The 14,670-nt window shown below is 33.1% G+C and overlaps 1 protein-coding gene across 2 annotated transcripts; it reads left to right on the forward strand.

The window, feature by feature from the left end:
• The first annotated feature begins 2,660 nt into the window (after positions 1–2,660).
• LOC100929567 (olfactory receptor 52E2-like) lies at positions 2,661–10,267 on the forward strand. 2 transcript variants are annotated; one of them, XM_012545442.1, is made up of 2 exons: positions 2,661–3,580; positions 10,249–10,267. In XM_012545442.1, exons 1-2 carry the CDS (start codon positions 2,661–2,663, stop codon positions 10,265–10,267), a joined length of 939 nt encoding a protein of 312 aa, XP_012400896.1. The 2 variants fall into 2 exon arrangements, with proteins under 2 accessions (XP_012400896.1, XP_003764826.1); XM_003764778.1 differs by lacking the exon at positions 10,249–10,267 and having other exon boundaries at positions 2,661–3,596.
• Positions 10,268–14,670: the final 4,403 nt, after the last annotated feature.

Here is a 14,670-nt window from a genome sequence, read left to right on the forward strand (position 1 = left end):
TCTTTAGTGGCTTGTGTTTTTTTTTTTTTTTTTTTTTTGTTGTTGTTGTTGTTGTTGTTGTTGTTGTTCATTTACCTCCATCATTATTTGACTACAATCTTTGCCTTATTGTTTTATTTATCATTGGATTACCAAATTTTTCACTTTGAGAATGGAAGTAGTAAGGATAACTGTAGCTAGTGTAGTTTTTTTTCTTTTTATTTCACTGACTTCTTGTGCCTTCAGTTCATTATCATCACTCATGATTACTTCAGCTCTATTTTATCAGGTCTTCCTCCTCTCTTAAGATTACTTCCTCCTCCTTCCCTTCGGAACAGAAAAGCATACGTTATTAATAAGATTTTAATTACTTCCTTGGGAATTGAGTGGAAGATATTGAAAATTTCTGTTCCTCAAAAGACATCATCTCCAGTGTCCTGATGAACATTTAAGAATTATAACATTGTTTAAAAAAAATGGTGGAGGGAGTGAGAGAGATGGGCTAATGAAGTGCATGATAATTGTGTCCATGTATTTGAAAAGAAATATTAAAAAAGGAGTAGATTTTTTTCTTTATCATAAAGTAAAAAGGAATTGGCTATTGAATGTCTATATTCTCCAGAGTCAATGTGGGGATTTCATCCTTTAAGCATGCTTCATATTATTGTAAAGATTAGTCTCACTGGCTATTCCTCTCATACCTTGTGATCCCACATTTATTGTAGATCTCCAGTGATGAGAAATCGTTAATAATCAAAAAGCCCCACTATACCTTTAGACAATTCAAATTCAGAGGAAATTATTTTTGCTTATTTAGAGTGAAGAAAAATTAATCTATATTTTTAACAGTGACTGCTCCTAATTCTATTCTCTGAGGCAATAAATTTAATACCTTTTCTACATGACACGTCTTAACATACTTGAAGATTGTTTTCATGTATGACCTAATTCTTGTCTTCTTGGGTCAAAATTCTTCAAAAAACATTCTTTTGACTAATTCAAGTCATTTCAAAATTCTTTTCTTTTCTTGGAGAAAAATAGATTTTTCCACATTATTTCCAAAATAAGGTGACAAAAATTGAACAAAATATTCAATATGTGGTCTAGGCAGAGTATTATTTGAGTAAAATATCTTTCCTTTTTTGCCCTAGGCTTCTGTACTCTGCCCTTGGCTATATCTACACAGTGGATAGAGACTCTGGGGAATGGAATTCCTTGCTGTAAAGGTGATTTTTACCAAAATATCTAAATTTAGGGATCTTTCTGATCTTGATCCTAACAGGGAAAATAAAATGAAATCACAAAAGCTTTTATCAAAATAATTTAATTTGCCTTACCAAAAACAATAATCTGTGGTATGTATGAGATGCTAAAGTTGTATGACTTGGTATGTGGTATTCTTTCTACCCCTTATATCCTCAAACATTTGTGGCTTGCTTTTTCATACTGATGGGACAAAGGGAAGCTGAGGAGGTACCACTCCTTCTCTACGCAGCAAAACCACTGACTATCATGGCCATGTGATAAAGCAGACAATATTAGTTTCATTCTGATGCTAGTGTAGTCAATTGAAAGTGTTCAGTACTCAGTACCTTGTGTTGACTATTAAATGGAGTTCTATGTGTGTTTCAGAGAAATTCTATAGATCTTTTATTGTACAACATTTTTGTCTGTGAACTAAATGAAATAAGATTGGCAGGTTTATCTAATTAAGAAATGATCACAATTTAAGAGGATAGTTAGCACAGGGGAATGCCAGGCAAATTTCAAAAAGAGTCTAAAATGCTAGAGTGATAAGCTAAATCTAATAAAATAAAATTAAAAATTGAAAAATAAGTTTGACATATATGCTAAAATCAATTATATAGGTAGATGAGTAGGATATGTATCAATAAGATAATTTTTTTAAAATATCTCTCATTTTTACTGCATGGCAATATAGATTGGACTGGAGTGCTGATTGTGAGTCAGTAATGGACAATGAGAATCAATGGTGATATGAAACTTTAAATTAAATTAACAGAAGTATAGTATGAAAATTAAGTAGGGTAATACTTTTCTTGTACTCTCTTTGATCAAGCACAATTTGTAATATTATTTTCAATTTTAGGAATCCAACCTAAAAATTAACTTAGATCTTGTGTTGACATTAAGAAATTGGAAAATTTTCAAGGGATGTTGAAGGAAACTGAAGTCTTCTTTAGGTAAGTTGAAGAATCAGGATATTTTGTTTTGAAAATAGAAGAGTTGAGGACATTGTGACAACTGTCTTCAACTACTGGAAGCCTATCCTATATAAGAATTTTGAAATGGACAGAACTAAGCAGAGGTGGTGGGAATTCAAGATTTGAAAATTTGTATTCTATTTGAATATCAGCTTCTTAAAAATTGGGCCTCTCTGTAAAAGGAATGGCCTAACTTGGAATGTGATTCCACTGGGACTTTACTTGGAGCTGAGATGACTACTTAATGATGTTATTGAGCATATTTCTGTTTAGGTAAGGTTTTATGACATAATTTTGGATGGCCCTTCATATTCTGAGACTCTGTGATAGTATATGCATTTAAATCAATTCTTTATCATTCTAGGAATTTGTAGAGAGTAAGTGATAACATTTCAATCTTTCTAATGTTTGAAATCCATCTGCAATGATCACCTTCATCTGCAACTAAAAAAAAAAATGCCCCATTCCAATGACACTCAATTCCACCCCTCCTTTTTCCTATTATTGGGAATTCCAGGACTGGAAACTTTCCACATCTGGATTGGCTTCCCTTTTTGCATTGTGTATCTTATTGCTATCTTGGGAAATATTACTATATTATTTGTTATACAGACTGAGAAGACACTTCATCAGCCCATGTTTTACTTTCTAGCCATGTTGGCCACCATTGATCAAGGCCTATCCACAACCACAATTCCCAAGATGCTGGGAATCTTTTGGTTTAGATTGAGGGAGATCAACTTTGGGGCTTGTCTCACACAGATGTTTTTTGTCCATATGTTGACCGCCATGGAATCAGCTGTATTATCATCTATGGCCTATGATCGTTATGTGGCAATCTGCAATCCCTTGCATTATAGCACAGTCCTCACCAACAGAGTGGTGGCCATGATGGGCATTGGAGTAGTATTGAGGTCATTCTTCACAGTAGTTCCCTTTGTGTTCCTCATCCTTCGACTTCCTTTCTGTGGAAATCATGTCATTCCTCATACCTATTGTGAACATATGGGCATTGCTCGACTGGCCTGTACGAGCATCAGAGTCAACATGATCTATGGCCTATGTGCTATTGGAACTCTGATATTTGACATTGTAGCTATTGCTGTATCTTACATTCTGATTCTCCAAGCTGTCTTTCACCTCCCCTCTCAGGATGCCCGACTAAAAGCTCTGAGCACCTGTGGCTCTCATGTCTGTGTTATACTAGCCTTTTATACTCCAGCCTTGTTCTCTTTTATGACTCATCGTTTTGGCCGGAATGTCCCTCGTTATATTCATATCCTCCTGGCCAATCTATATGTTGTTGTCCCTCCCATGCTCAACCCTATTATCTATGGGGTTAGAACAAGGCAGATCTGGGAGAAAGTGTTAAAGATGTTCTTCAAGAAATAAATCATAGAATTGGAACTCCAAACTTCTCTAACTTCTCTCATAACATAGAATCCTTGTTCTTTATTTTAGATACTATTTATCATTTTTAAGAAAAACTCCATTTGCTCTTATGTTTTCTAGTGTTTTCTTTAATAACAGTAGGGGGTCTTGTATTTGTTATAAGCTTTTTCATTGAAATCACTCCTAGTTTTATTAATTCATTGTTTTCTTTATGTGCATTTTTGTTAAACACTTCTTTTATAGGCATGATTGTAAGTACTTCACTTATATTCAAAAATTGACTTTAGAAGTAAAAAATTTTCAAACAATAATGAGACAACAATTATTCAGGGTGGAGGGGAAGAGACCCTGTATGAAACTGAGGTAGGTATATAAAAGAGGATGGCTAAATGGAATTGACTAGAATGGTGAGAGAAATGGAAACTGAGAATTAACTGAAAAGTTACAGAGATATTATTTTCTATAAAATAAAGCTTAAAAAGAACAATATAATATTTCCCAAAATTATAAAAGCTTTTATTAGGAAGAGAACCCTCTGTAATATGATTAACAAGATGCTATCATAATCTTATAGCATGGGGTAGAAGGATTGTGTTGGAGAGCAGATAACTCTACTCAGTTCTTTACATTTTCACAGATCCAGCATTATTAAGAAGTCTTTTGACATGAATTTTTTTTTTCTTTTTCAGACTATAAAGTAAGTTTTTTCTACTCCCTTCTGCTGATTTTTGCTTCTTTTTTCTTTTTCTATACTTTTCTTCTACAGTTGATTTTTTATAATTTAAGTTCTTTTTTAAAATTTTGAATTTCAAATTCTCTACTTCCCTCTAACCCTCTCTCCATAAGCAAGGCAAGCAATATTATACCAAAGATATACGTGAAATCATGAAAACATATTTCTATATTAGCTATATTGCAAAAAAGCAAGACAAATAATGAAAGAAAACTAAACTACAATTTGGACTTATAGTTAATCAATTGTTTCTCTGCAGGTGGATAGTACTTTTTATTATGAGTCTTGGAATTTTCTTGTATCATTGCGTTGATTATGGAGTATTGAAAGATTTTATTAAATCTTTCAAAAGTGACCATTATTACAATAATGTTGTTACTGTGTACAGTTTCTGCTGATCCTGCTCACTTTACTTTGCACCAGTTCCTTAAAGTCTTGTAAATTTTTTCCCCTGAAATTATCCCCTTAATCTTTTCTTTCAGCAAATTAGTACCCTATAAAAATCATACATCATAATTTGTTCAGCCATTCTTCAATGATGATCATAACCTCAATTTTCAAGTTTTTGAAACCATAAAGAGAGATGCTATAAATATTTTTGTACATAGCTAGGCCCTTTAGACATATTTCTAAATTGTCCTTTAGAATGATGGACCAGTTTGAAACTCTACCAAAACTTTGTTAGTATACCTATTTTCCCTCCTTTCCTATAGCATTTGTTATTTCTGATAAGTACAAGGTAATCTCTTAGAGTTGTTTTAATTTGCATTTCTCTAATCAAAAATAATTTAATTTTTTTTAATATGACAATAAAAACATTTTGGTTTCTTTTGGAGACTGTTATCATTTGATCATTTATTGATTGGGAATGGATCTTATTTTTTATAAATTTATCTCAGTTCCATATATATGTGTGTATATATATATATATGAAATGCAACCTTTAACAGAGAAACATATGTTCTCTCTCTGTCTCTGTCTCTGTTTTGCTCTCTGTCCCTCCCTCTCTCTCATTCTGTCTCTGTCTTTTTCTCTCTCTCCATATATGTATATATGGATATGTATTCTATATTTGATATTACTTCCTGTTCTATGGTGTCACTAATCAATCACTAATCAAATATGATTTTTCTAATTTTCTCCTCTAATTAGTACTATTTTTTGTTTTTGCTTTGTCTGAGGTCATAGGTGCTCCCCTTACCTCTTCTACTTCAAAATAGATACTGCCCCAGTGCTTTACTTTACCTCTCTATATGTCTTTCTCTTTATAATATGTCTCATCTGAACAATATATTGTTAGATTTTATTTTCTATTCCATAATGAAATTTGCTTCTATTTTAAGGGTGAACTCATCTCATTCACACAATTGTATTTCCATTCATCTCATTTCCTTCTGTTTCTCTCTTTCTCTGTCTCTCTGCATCTATCCATCCTCAAAAGTCTGTTTTGATTTTAACCACTTTCCTCCATTTATCCAACATATACACATATGTATGTACATATGTAGGCACCTCTGTACAAATATATTTATATACATATAAATGCATATATATATACTTATATACATATAAATACAGATAAATAAATATGTATGTGTTTACATAAAGAGATATTTTCCTTCATCTTTGAAAAAATTCTGATGAATGTGAGATTCAGGCATTGTCCACCCAATTTCCTCTCCACTAGATAAGTTTGCTTCTTTTATATGAGAAAATTTTCCCATTCTGGCTCTTCCTTTCCCATTCTCTCAGTCTAACTATCATTCTTTCTTTTCCCTTCAGAAGAGATTATCTCAGAATTTGTGATTACCTCAGAATAATTAATTCACATCTGTATGTTTTGCCAAGGTATACTTCTTCTAATTGTTCTAATAAATATGAAGTTCTTAGGAATTACGTATAATTTATCCATATTAGAATGTAAATAGTTAACTTTTTTGAGTCTCATGATTTGCCTTTCATGTTTACCTCTTTTATATTTCTCTTGTCCTATGTTTAAATGTTAAATTTTGCATTCACTTCTGATATTTTATCCAGGAGTACTTGAATATTTTCATTTTTATCATATTAACATGATCTACCCTTGAGCATTTGATGTTCTTCCAATTGACTGAATCTGACTTTTATATATGTGGAAAGTGTTTTGTAATTTTGGTTATATAGTTCCTGACTCTACCTTAGCAGGTAGACTCCCAAATATATTTTAAGGTATTTTAAGTGGAATTTCCCTCTATATCTCTTGCTGCTGGACTTTGTTGGCAATATATAAAAATGCTGATTATTTATGTGGATTTATTTTGTATCCTGCAACTTTGCTAAAGCTGATTTCCTCATTACCTACTCTAATTCCTTTAATTTATTTTTCTTCCCTTATTGCCAAAGCTAACATTTCTAATAAAATATTAAATAGCAATGATGATGGTGGGCTGCTTGGAGAATGATTTTATTGTTTCTCAATTTTAATTTCTTCTCATTGTGTGTTTTTTAAAGGTACAAATCCAATTTATTAAATCTTCATCATTCAATGAATTACATATGTTCTTCCCCACAAGTAATTATACTTAATTATTGATATTTAAATATTAAATTACTAAACATATAGATAAATGCATAATGTGTTGACATAAAAATGTGTCCTGACACTAAGACATTGATGGCTTTGGTTAGCTCTGAGTTTTAAGGTAACAGTTATTCTGAAATAAAATTACTATGTGAAAGAATTCTAAGAAACTTCTGGTTGAGTTTTCAATAAAGCAAGACATATTATAGTGCATAAATATGGATATAATAATTATTTAAGGATTTGTGGGATAAATATTATTATCTGAATATTTATGTGTATAATTATATATGTATATATATAAATATGTCAAAATTTTGATTACTAATCATAAGCTTAAATGGAATCATTTGTAGAATGATTTTAGTCTGAATCCAGAAAGATGTTAGAGGCAGAGAGATATACATATAGACAGAAAGACAGAGTTAGAGTCAGAGAGACAGTGACAGAAACAAAGAGAAAGAGATACAATGACAGATTTCCAAATGCTACTATGTTTAAAGATGGAAGCAATTAATAAAGGTGTTTTAAATGTCTGTAATGGGCTGAGGCTTGAGTTGATGCACTGAGGTCCCAAGCACGTGAGGCTAAATAGTAATTGGACTATACTATTAATATATATATGCTTGGAGAAAGAATGGCCCCCGCCTACTCTCTGTGCAAGTCCTGATGTGTTGTACAGGAAATGATGATTTTGGTGGGTGGAAGCAGAGGGGCAGGGAGAAAGGCGGAGAGAGACTGCTGGTTGGGTTCTGCTCTGGGGGTTTCTGGTCTCATGGCTTCTGGTCTGGCTGGCTTCTTGAGGCAGCTGCTGACATTGCTAATCTTCCTTTACTTCCAATGCTTCTTTACTTCCGATCCTTCTTCACCTCCACTGAGAATAAAGATTGAAGATTTTCCTTTAACCTGAATCCCTGACTCTGGCTGATTTTAAAATACGTGGTCATCACAAATGTCAATCTGTATTATCAGAGGAATAGATTTTAAGCAGCTCAAGAATCGTAATCTTGCTGAGACTTCTGTCTGTAAAATGCTGATCTAACATGGATCAACCTAGCTTAACAGTAAAAGCATCTATAAAAAACTGAAATTTCATTTGTCAAAGAATTTTTCTGGACAATTGGTGAGATAAAAAGAGGATATTGAAACAACTTGTACTTCCAGATTTGGAAGAGTATAGATTTTCCTCGTTTTTATTTCCCAGGCTTGTTTCTTTAAGCATATATCCACTTTCCATAATTGTTGCTGAGTGCAGTGATGGAAGATTGTGATCCAAGACTCTATGATTTATCTATTTTTTGCACATTTTGTTTTACATATTAGTATCTGTAATATTAATATATTATTATTTTCCTTTATTGTTAAACCACTTATTTTTTAAGATTTAAAGTGTTATGAAAATTTGGTTATATGAATTAAAATTCACTGTGGGGGGACCTTGAGTCATAAATAGAGTGTATTTCCTTCAACAGTTTTCCTTAGAACTCTGAGAGATTCTGAATATAACTTGCCAATATAACTAGACAAGTTCAATTTGTGGTTGTGTGTGTATGTATATGTCTGTGTGTGTGTTCATATTCATTGGGGAGTTTGCTAAAAAAAAAAAAGAAACCACATGTTAAATATACATGTCCTTATAAGGCTATACTATTTTGATAATGACTTTTGGTGCTACCAAAGTTGTCTTATAGTCTCAAAGTATCAGTAATTGATTCCCTTTCACTTTTCTGGAAATAGGACAAAATTATTTGAGTAACAATTAATACTTAACACCTTAACATTCTCTTCAAGGTAGGCCTTTTGTCTCTCTCTCTCTCTTTTTTTTTTAATAATAATTGTGAACAGTCATTCGGCCTTTCTTGAAGACTTTATTATATAGATAAAATACATAGAGTATTTTGTACTCATATGTACATACATACACACATCCATGTAAATGTATTTTTCTGTCAAGTATTTCCTCATAAATGCGTCCCATAAAAATAATTAAATCCTTATTTTAAAAATCTCTGTCACATAGGTTATTGACAAATATCAGGGAATCATAGAATAAACACATATCTCCCTGTCTTTATAGGGGATGGTGTTTCATATATACCATTATCACTCTGAAGTGTCAATCCAAAATATCATTCTCCCAATATCCTCTCTATATTTTAGACATACAGTAAAAATCTGAATTTTTCAAGCCATAAATAAAAGGTCAGCTAAGTGACATGATGGATAGAATACTAGTCCTGGATTGAGAAAGGCCTGAATTCAAATCCAGCTTCAAAAACTTACTAGCTGTGTGACCTGTGGCAAGACCTTTGACTTCTCTCTGCCCCTCACTACTTCATCTGGGAATTGAGGTAATAATAATCACTCCTTCCTAAGGTTTTTATGAGGACAAAATGAAATAATATTTGTAAAGTGCTTTGTGAATATAAAAATCCCATATAAATGCTATTATTAATTCTTCACATGAAAATTGATAACTAAATTATTTTTTCTGATCTTCACACAAGCCTTCAACTCTTAATAAGTTAATTATATTTCTTGAAAAGCAATAAATAGTATGTCATCTTTCTGCTCCATATTCATTCTCTACAAAGCAAATCCCATGAAATTCTATGCTTGCTTTACATTGGAAGGTAGATGTTACAGTGGAGTGTTGGTCCTGAAGTCAAAAGAAATGTCACTTGAATTCTGACTTAGATATATTTAATATTCTCTTTAAACAGATTAAATCACTGAACTTCTACTTCAGTTTCTGGATCTTCAAAATGGGAATAATTATAACACTTGCCTTCCAAGAATGTTGTAAGATCAAATAACATAATATTTGTAAAGCATTTAGCAAGGGACCTGGCACATAGTAGGAACTTTATCAATACCTGTTATTATCATTGGCACTGCATTCTGGCAGAAAGAATGCATTATAGTGTTCAAATATACCATTCAAGTATAACCAGCACACTAGGATCTCGGATATTGTTGCTCCTGGAATAGATGAAGTTAAGGATAGCTATTGGAGTATCAGTGTCATGGACTCTTAAAACAAGGGAGCAAAAATTCCTACAAATCCACTTTTTTTCTCAATGAACTATAAACTGAAAAATTAATTCTGAGCCTGAAGTCTTTAAGAATGGAATAGGCAAAGAGAAGTGAAAAGATAACAAATAAGACTTTCAGTTATCTGAAGTAGGGATTATTACCTGAATATATCAAGGAAGCATACTTAGTAACATTTGGCAATGGTTGATAAAAGTAGTAAGTGAAAAGGAAAGCTGAATCCTTGGTGAATGGAAGAATATTGGTGCCCTCACCAATACAGACAATAGCAAGAATGTAAAATAGACAAGGCAGAAAGAACAAAGCAAGATGAAAATTGAATGAAAAGAAAAGGATCAGTTTAAACACATTATGGCTTTGGGAACTGCATTTAATTCTTTGCATCTCAATTTTCTCATCTTTAAAATGAATAGCTTAGATTAATGACCACAAAACAGCCTTCCAGACTCAAAATCTTAAGATCTTATGATTTTTCCTTAGTGACTTTTAGCAATGCATAGTAATACTCAGTTTTTCTTCAGAAAATAGAGAGCAATTCTCTTCCAATTTGATCTCTGCTGTCTTAATTCTCAAAGCTGTATTATGTCTCCCTGCTTCATCCCAGGTTAAAATCGCTCTGAAAGTGTGGATCTCATGTCTGTATCATGTTACGCCTATATATGATGGCATTTTCCTTCTTCACAATATTTTGACTTGACAACAATTTCCCTGGTTACCTCTTAATCCTTTTGGTCAGTCTGAATATTACATATATCCACTTTCAATCAGTAGTATAAATTATGGATCAGGAAGAAAACTGATTAGTATTTAGTTAGTATCTATTCTATGCCAGGAAGTATCTTAATATTTGACAAATATTTCAGTTTCTTTTTCAGAACAGTTGTAAGACTTAGATGTTATTATTTGTCTCATTTTGCAAAGATGGAATCTGAAAAAGCAAAGTGTGACTTACTCAAGATCACACAACTAATAAATTTCTGAATCTGTATTTTAATCTGGGTTTTCCCAACTATGGGACCAATGCTCTCTATAGCTGTCCCAAATAGCTTTTTCTACCAGACAGACCCAAGAATGGGTCTTGAGAATGATTTCTCAGAAATAATTCTTGGGCTATAATTCTCATTAATCAGAAAAGGAAGAGTCAGTAGTTGATTCACTCTCTTTAGCATGTATATATATATATATATATATATATATATATACATATATATATATAGAGAGAGAGAATGGGTTGAATTATCAGATAATATTTTAACTAAAAGGAGAGATTAGGTCATGACACGAGTGGCATAGGAAAGTTATTCTTCTTTTATAAATTTCATGATAATTAGGAGCTTGATTTCTCTTTGAATTTCTTCAGTGAGATTTTGCAATGATTTTTCTATTTGGGCAATTCTGCTTTTAAGGGATTCTTTTCTTCAGTGAATTTTTCTACCTCCTTTTTCCATTTTGCCTATTCTACTTTATTAAGGACTTCTTTTCACTAGTGAATTTCATTAGAAATAAAAGTTAATTCTTTAATAATTTCAGTATATCACTTTCATTTCTTTCCCCAATTTTCCTACACCACCTATCTCCAACTTTTCTGGAAATTCTTGTTAGGTTTAGATCCACTTAACATTTTTGTGGAGCGGGCGGAGCCAAGATGGCGGAGAAGACACACGCGACTTTCTAAGCTCTTCTCTTACCCTCTTTATCAATATTATATCGAGCCTCAAAAATAGTCTTGACTGCTACAATTCGTAAAGATAAGTAGAACAACTCACCGGCCAAGAAAATCTGCAGTCTCCCAAAAAGGTTGGTTCGGGCCAGGGAGATCGCGAGACTGGGAGAATGGGTTCGAGGAGAGTCTCAAACCGAGGGTGAAGGGCAGATCTCAGCACAAGCGCGCCCAACGGGCTTTTCCTTGGGGCAGTTGTGATCCTGCACAGCAGGAGGACGCATCCAGGTTAGCCTCCAATCTGCGCAGTGGAGGGGCTCGGCTTGGGGCATAGAGGCTTTTCAGGGCCGTTGCATCAGGCAGAGAGGCTGGGCAGAGTTTGTGGCTGTCTGTGTTCTGAGGTCAGCTGCTAATACTCACAGTCCCACAAGAGGCTCCGGCCTGGGGCGGTGACACTTTCACCACTTAGTCTCTAGCTGAGGGCAATTGATAATCCACTCAGCCCTACTAAGCAGTTTGATAGCTCGGCCAGTCTGAATCCACTTCCTGTTGGGGAAGGGAAAACTCTCCCAGGCACTCCCATACCTCGGTGCAGGGAAATCAGTTTACATCGTTCCCTGCTCTGCAGAGGAAGCTGGTAACCCCTTGCCTGGAGACCTACCCTAAAGGCTTTAAAACATGAATAAAAAGATGAAAAGAACTATCGACAGCTTCTATGCAGAAAAAGAGCAGGTCAGCAAACCTGAAGAACCTCAAACAACAAAAATGCATCAGACTGTCCTCCTTTACATAATGCTCTCATAGAAGAGACCATTAAAAGTCTCAAAGAGAGTTAGAAGTAAATGGGGAAAAGGAAAGAAGCCTACAAAGAAGCAACAACTTCTGAAATACAATTGGAAAAGTAAAAATCTCAAGAAAGTAAAATTTGAATTGGAAAAAAAAGAATTCACTAAAGTAGGATTTGTGAATTGAAAAGACAAAGAACTCAAAGAAAGTAGGATCCGTGAATTGGAAAAGACAAAGAACACGGAAAGTAGCATCTGAATTGGAAAAAGAAAATAATTACTAAAAAAAAAAATTAGTAAATGGAAAAAAATTCCACAACAAAAATACATTCAAAAACTCAATTTAAAATATACAGAAAGAAGTAAAAAGCTATTGAAGAAAATAATTCTTTAAAAATTAGAACTCAACAAATTGAAACTAATGATTCATTGAGACGCAAGAATCAAGTAAGCAAAAACAAAAAATGACAAACTGGAAAAAACCACGAATTTTCTACTTGCAAAACGACAGACTTGGAAAATAGATCTAGGAGAGATAAATCGAGGATTATTGGACTTTCTGAAAACTATGATGAAAAAAGAGCCTAGATACTATTTTACAAGAAATCATCAAAGAGAACTGCCCAGATGTAAGAATCAGAAGGTAAAATAGGCATTGAAAGAATTCATCGAACACCTTCTGAAAGAAACCCTAAAATAAAAACCCCAAGGAATATTGTGGCGAAATTTCAGAACTATCAGATTAAGGAAAAAATTTTACAAGCAGCCAAAAAAAAGCCATTTAAATACCGAGGTGCCACAATAAGGATCACCCAAGATCTGGCTGCCTCTACATTAAAGGAAAGAAGGGCCTGGAATATGATATTCTCTGTTAGTCTGGGAAGTCTATATTTTTGGAGGTAGTCATCCATTTCACTTAGGTTATCAAATTTATTGTCATAAAGTTGAGCAAAATAACTCCTCATTATTTCTCTAATTTCCTCTTCATTGGTGGAAAGTTCTCCCTTTTCATTTTTAAGACTACTAATTTCATTTTCCTCCCTCCTTTTCTAATCAGATTTACCAAAGGCTTATCTATTTTATTGGCTTTTTCATAGAACCAACTCTAGTTTTATTAATTAGTTTAATAGTTTTTTTACTTTCAATATTTTTAATTTCTCCTTTTAATTTTAAATTTCCAATTTAGTATTTGATTGGGGTTTTTAATTTGGTCTTTTTTTTTTTTAGTTGCAAAGCCCAATTCATTAACCTTTTCTTTTCTGTTTTATTCAGTACCTCTAAGGATATAAAATTCCCTCTCATTACCGCTTTGGCTGCATCCCACAAATTTTGGTATGATGTCTCATCATTGTCATTATCTTAAGTGAAATTATTAATTGTATCTATAATTTGCTGCTTCACCCAATCATTCTTTAAGATGAGATTGTTTAGTTTACAGTTACTTTTTGGTCTATTTCCCCCTATCTTTTTGTTGAATGTAGTTTTTATTGCATCATGATCTGAAAAGAAAGCATTTACTATTTCTGCTTTTTTGCATTTAATTTTGAGGTCTTTATGTCCTAATATATGGTCAATTTTTGAATAGGTTCCATGAACTGCTGAGAGAAAGTATATTCCTTTCTATCTCCATTCCTTTTCTCCAAAGATCCAACATACCTAATTTTTCTAATATTCTATTTACTTCTTTAATTTCTTTCTTATTTGTTTTGTGGTTTGATTTGTCTAATTCTGAGATGCAAAGGTTGAGATCTCCCACTATTACAGTTTTGTTGTCTATTTCTTCTTCAACTCTCTTAACTTCTCCTTTAGGAAGTTGGATGCCATACATTGGTGCATATATTTTAATATTGATATTGCTTTGTTGTTTATGCTACCCTTTAGCAGGATGTAGTTTCCTTTCCTTATCTCTTTTACTTAGATCAATTTTGCTTTTGCTTGATCTGAGATAAGGATGCTTCCCTCTTTTTTGACTTCACCTGAAGCATAATAGATTTTGCTCCAGCCTTTTACCTTTACTCTATATGTATCTCCTGCTTTAAATGTGTTTCTTGTAAACAACATATTGTAGGTTCTGACTTTTGATCAGTCTGCTATCTGCCTCCTCTTTATGGGGGAGTTCATCCATTCACATTTACGGTTAGAATTGCTAAATCTGTATTTCCTGCCATCTTAATAACCCCCAGATTATGCTTTACTTATTCTTGCCTCCCCAACTCTTTCCCCTTTAAACTTATGTACCCCCTTGTATCCACGATGCTTACCCTCTTTATAATCCCTCCCCC

The sequence above is a fragment of the Sarcophilus harrisii genome, chromosome 3 (genome assembly GCF_902635505.1).
Source record: "Sarcophilus harrisii chromosome 3, mSarHar1.11, whole genome shotgun sequence".
Classification (NCBI taxonomy): domain Eukaryota; kingdom Metazoa; phylum Chordata; class Mammalia; order Dasyuromorphia; family Dasyuridae; genus Sarcophilus; species Sarcophilus harrisii.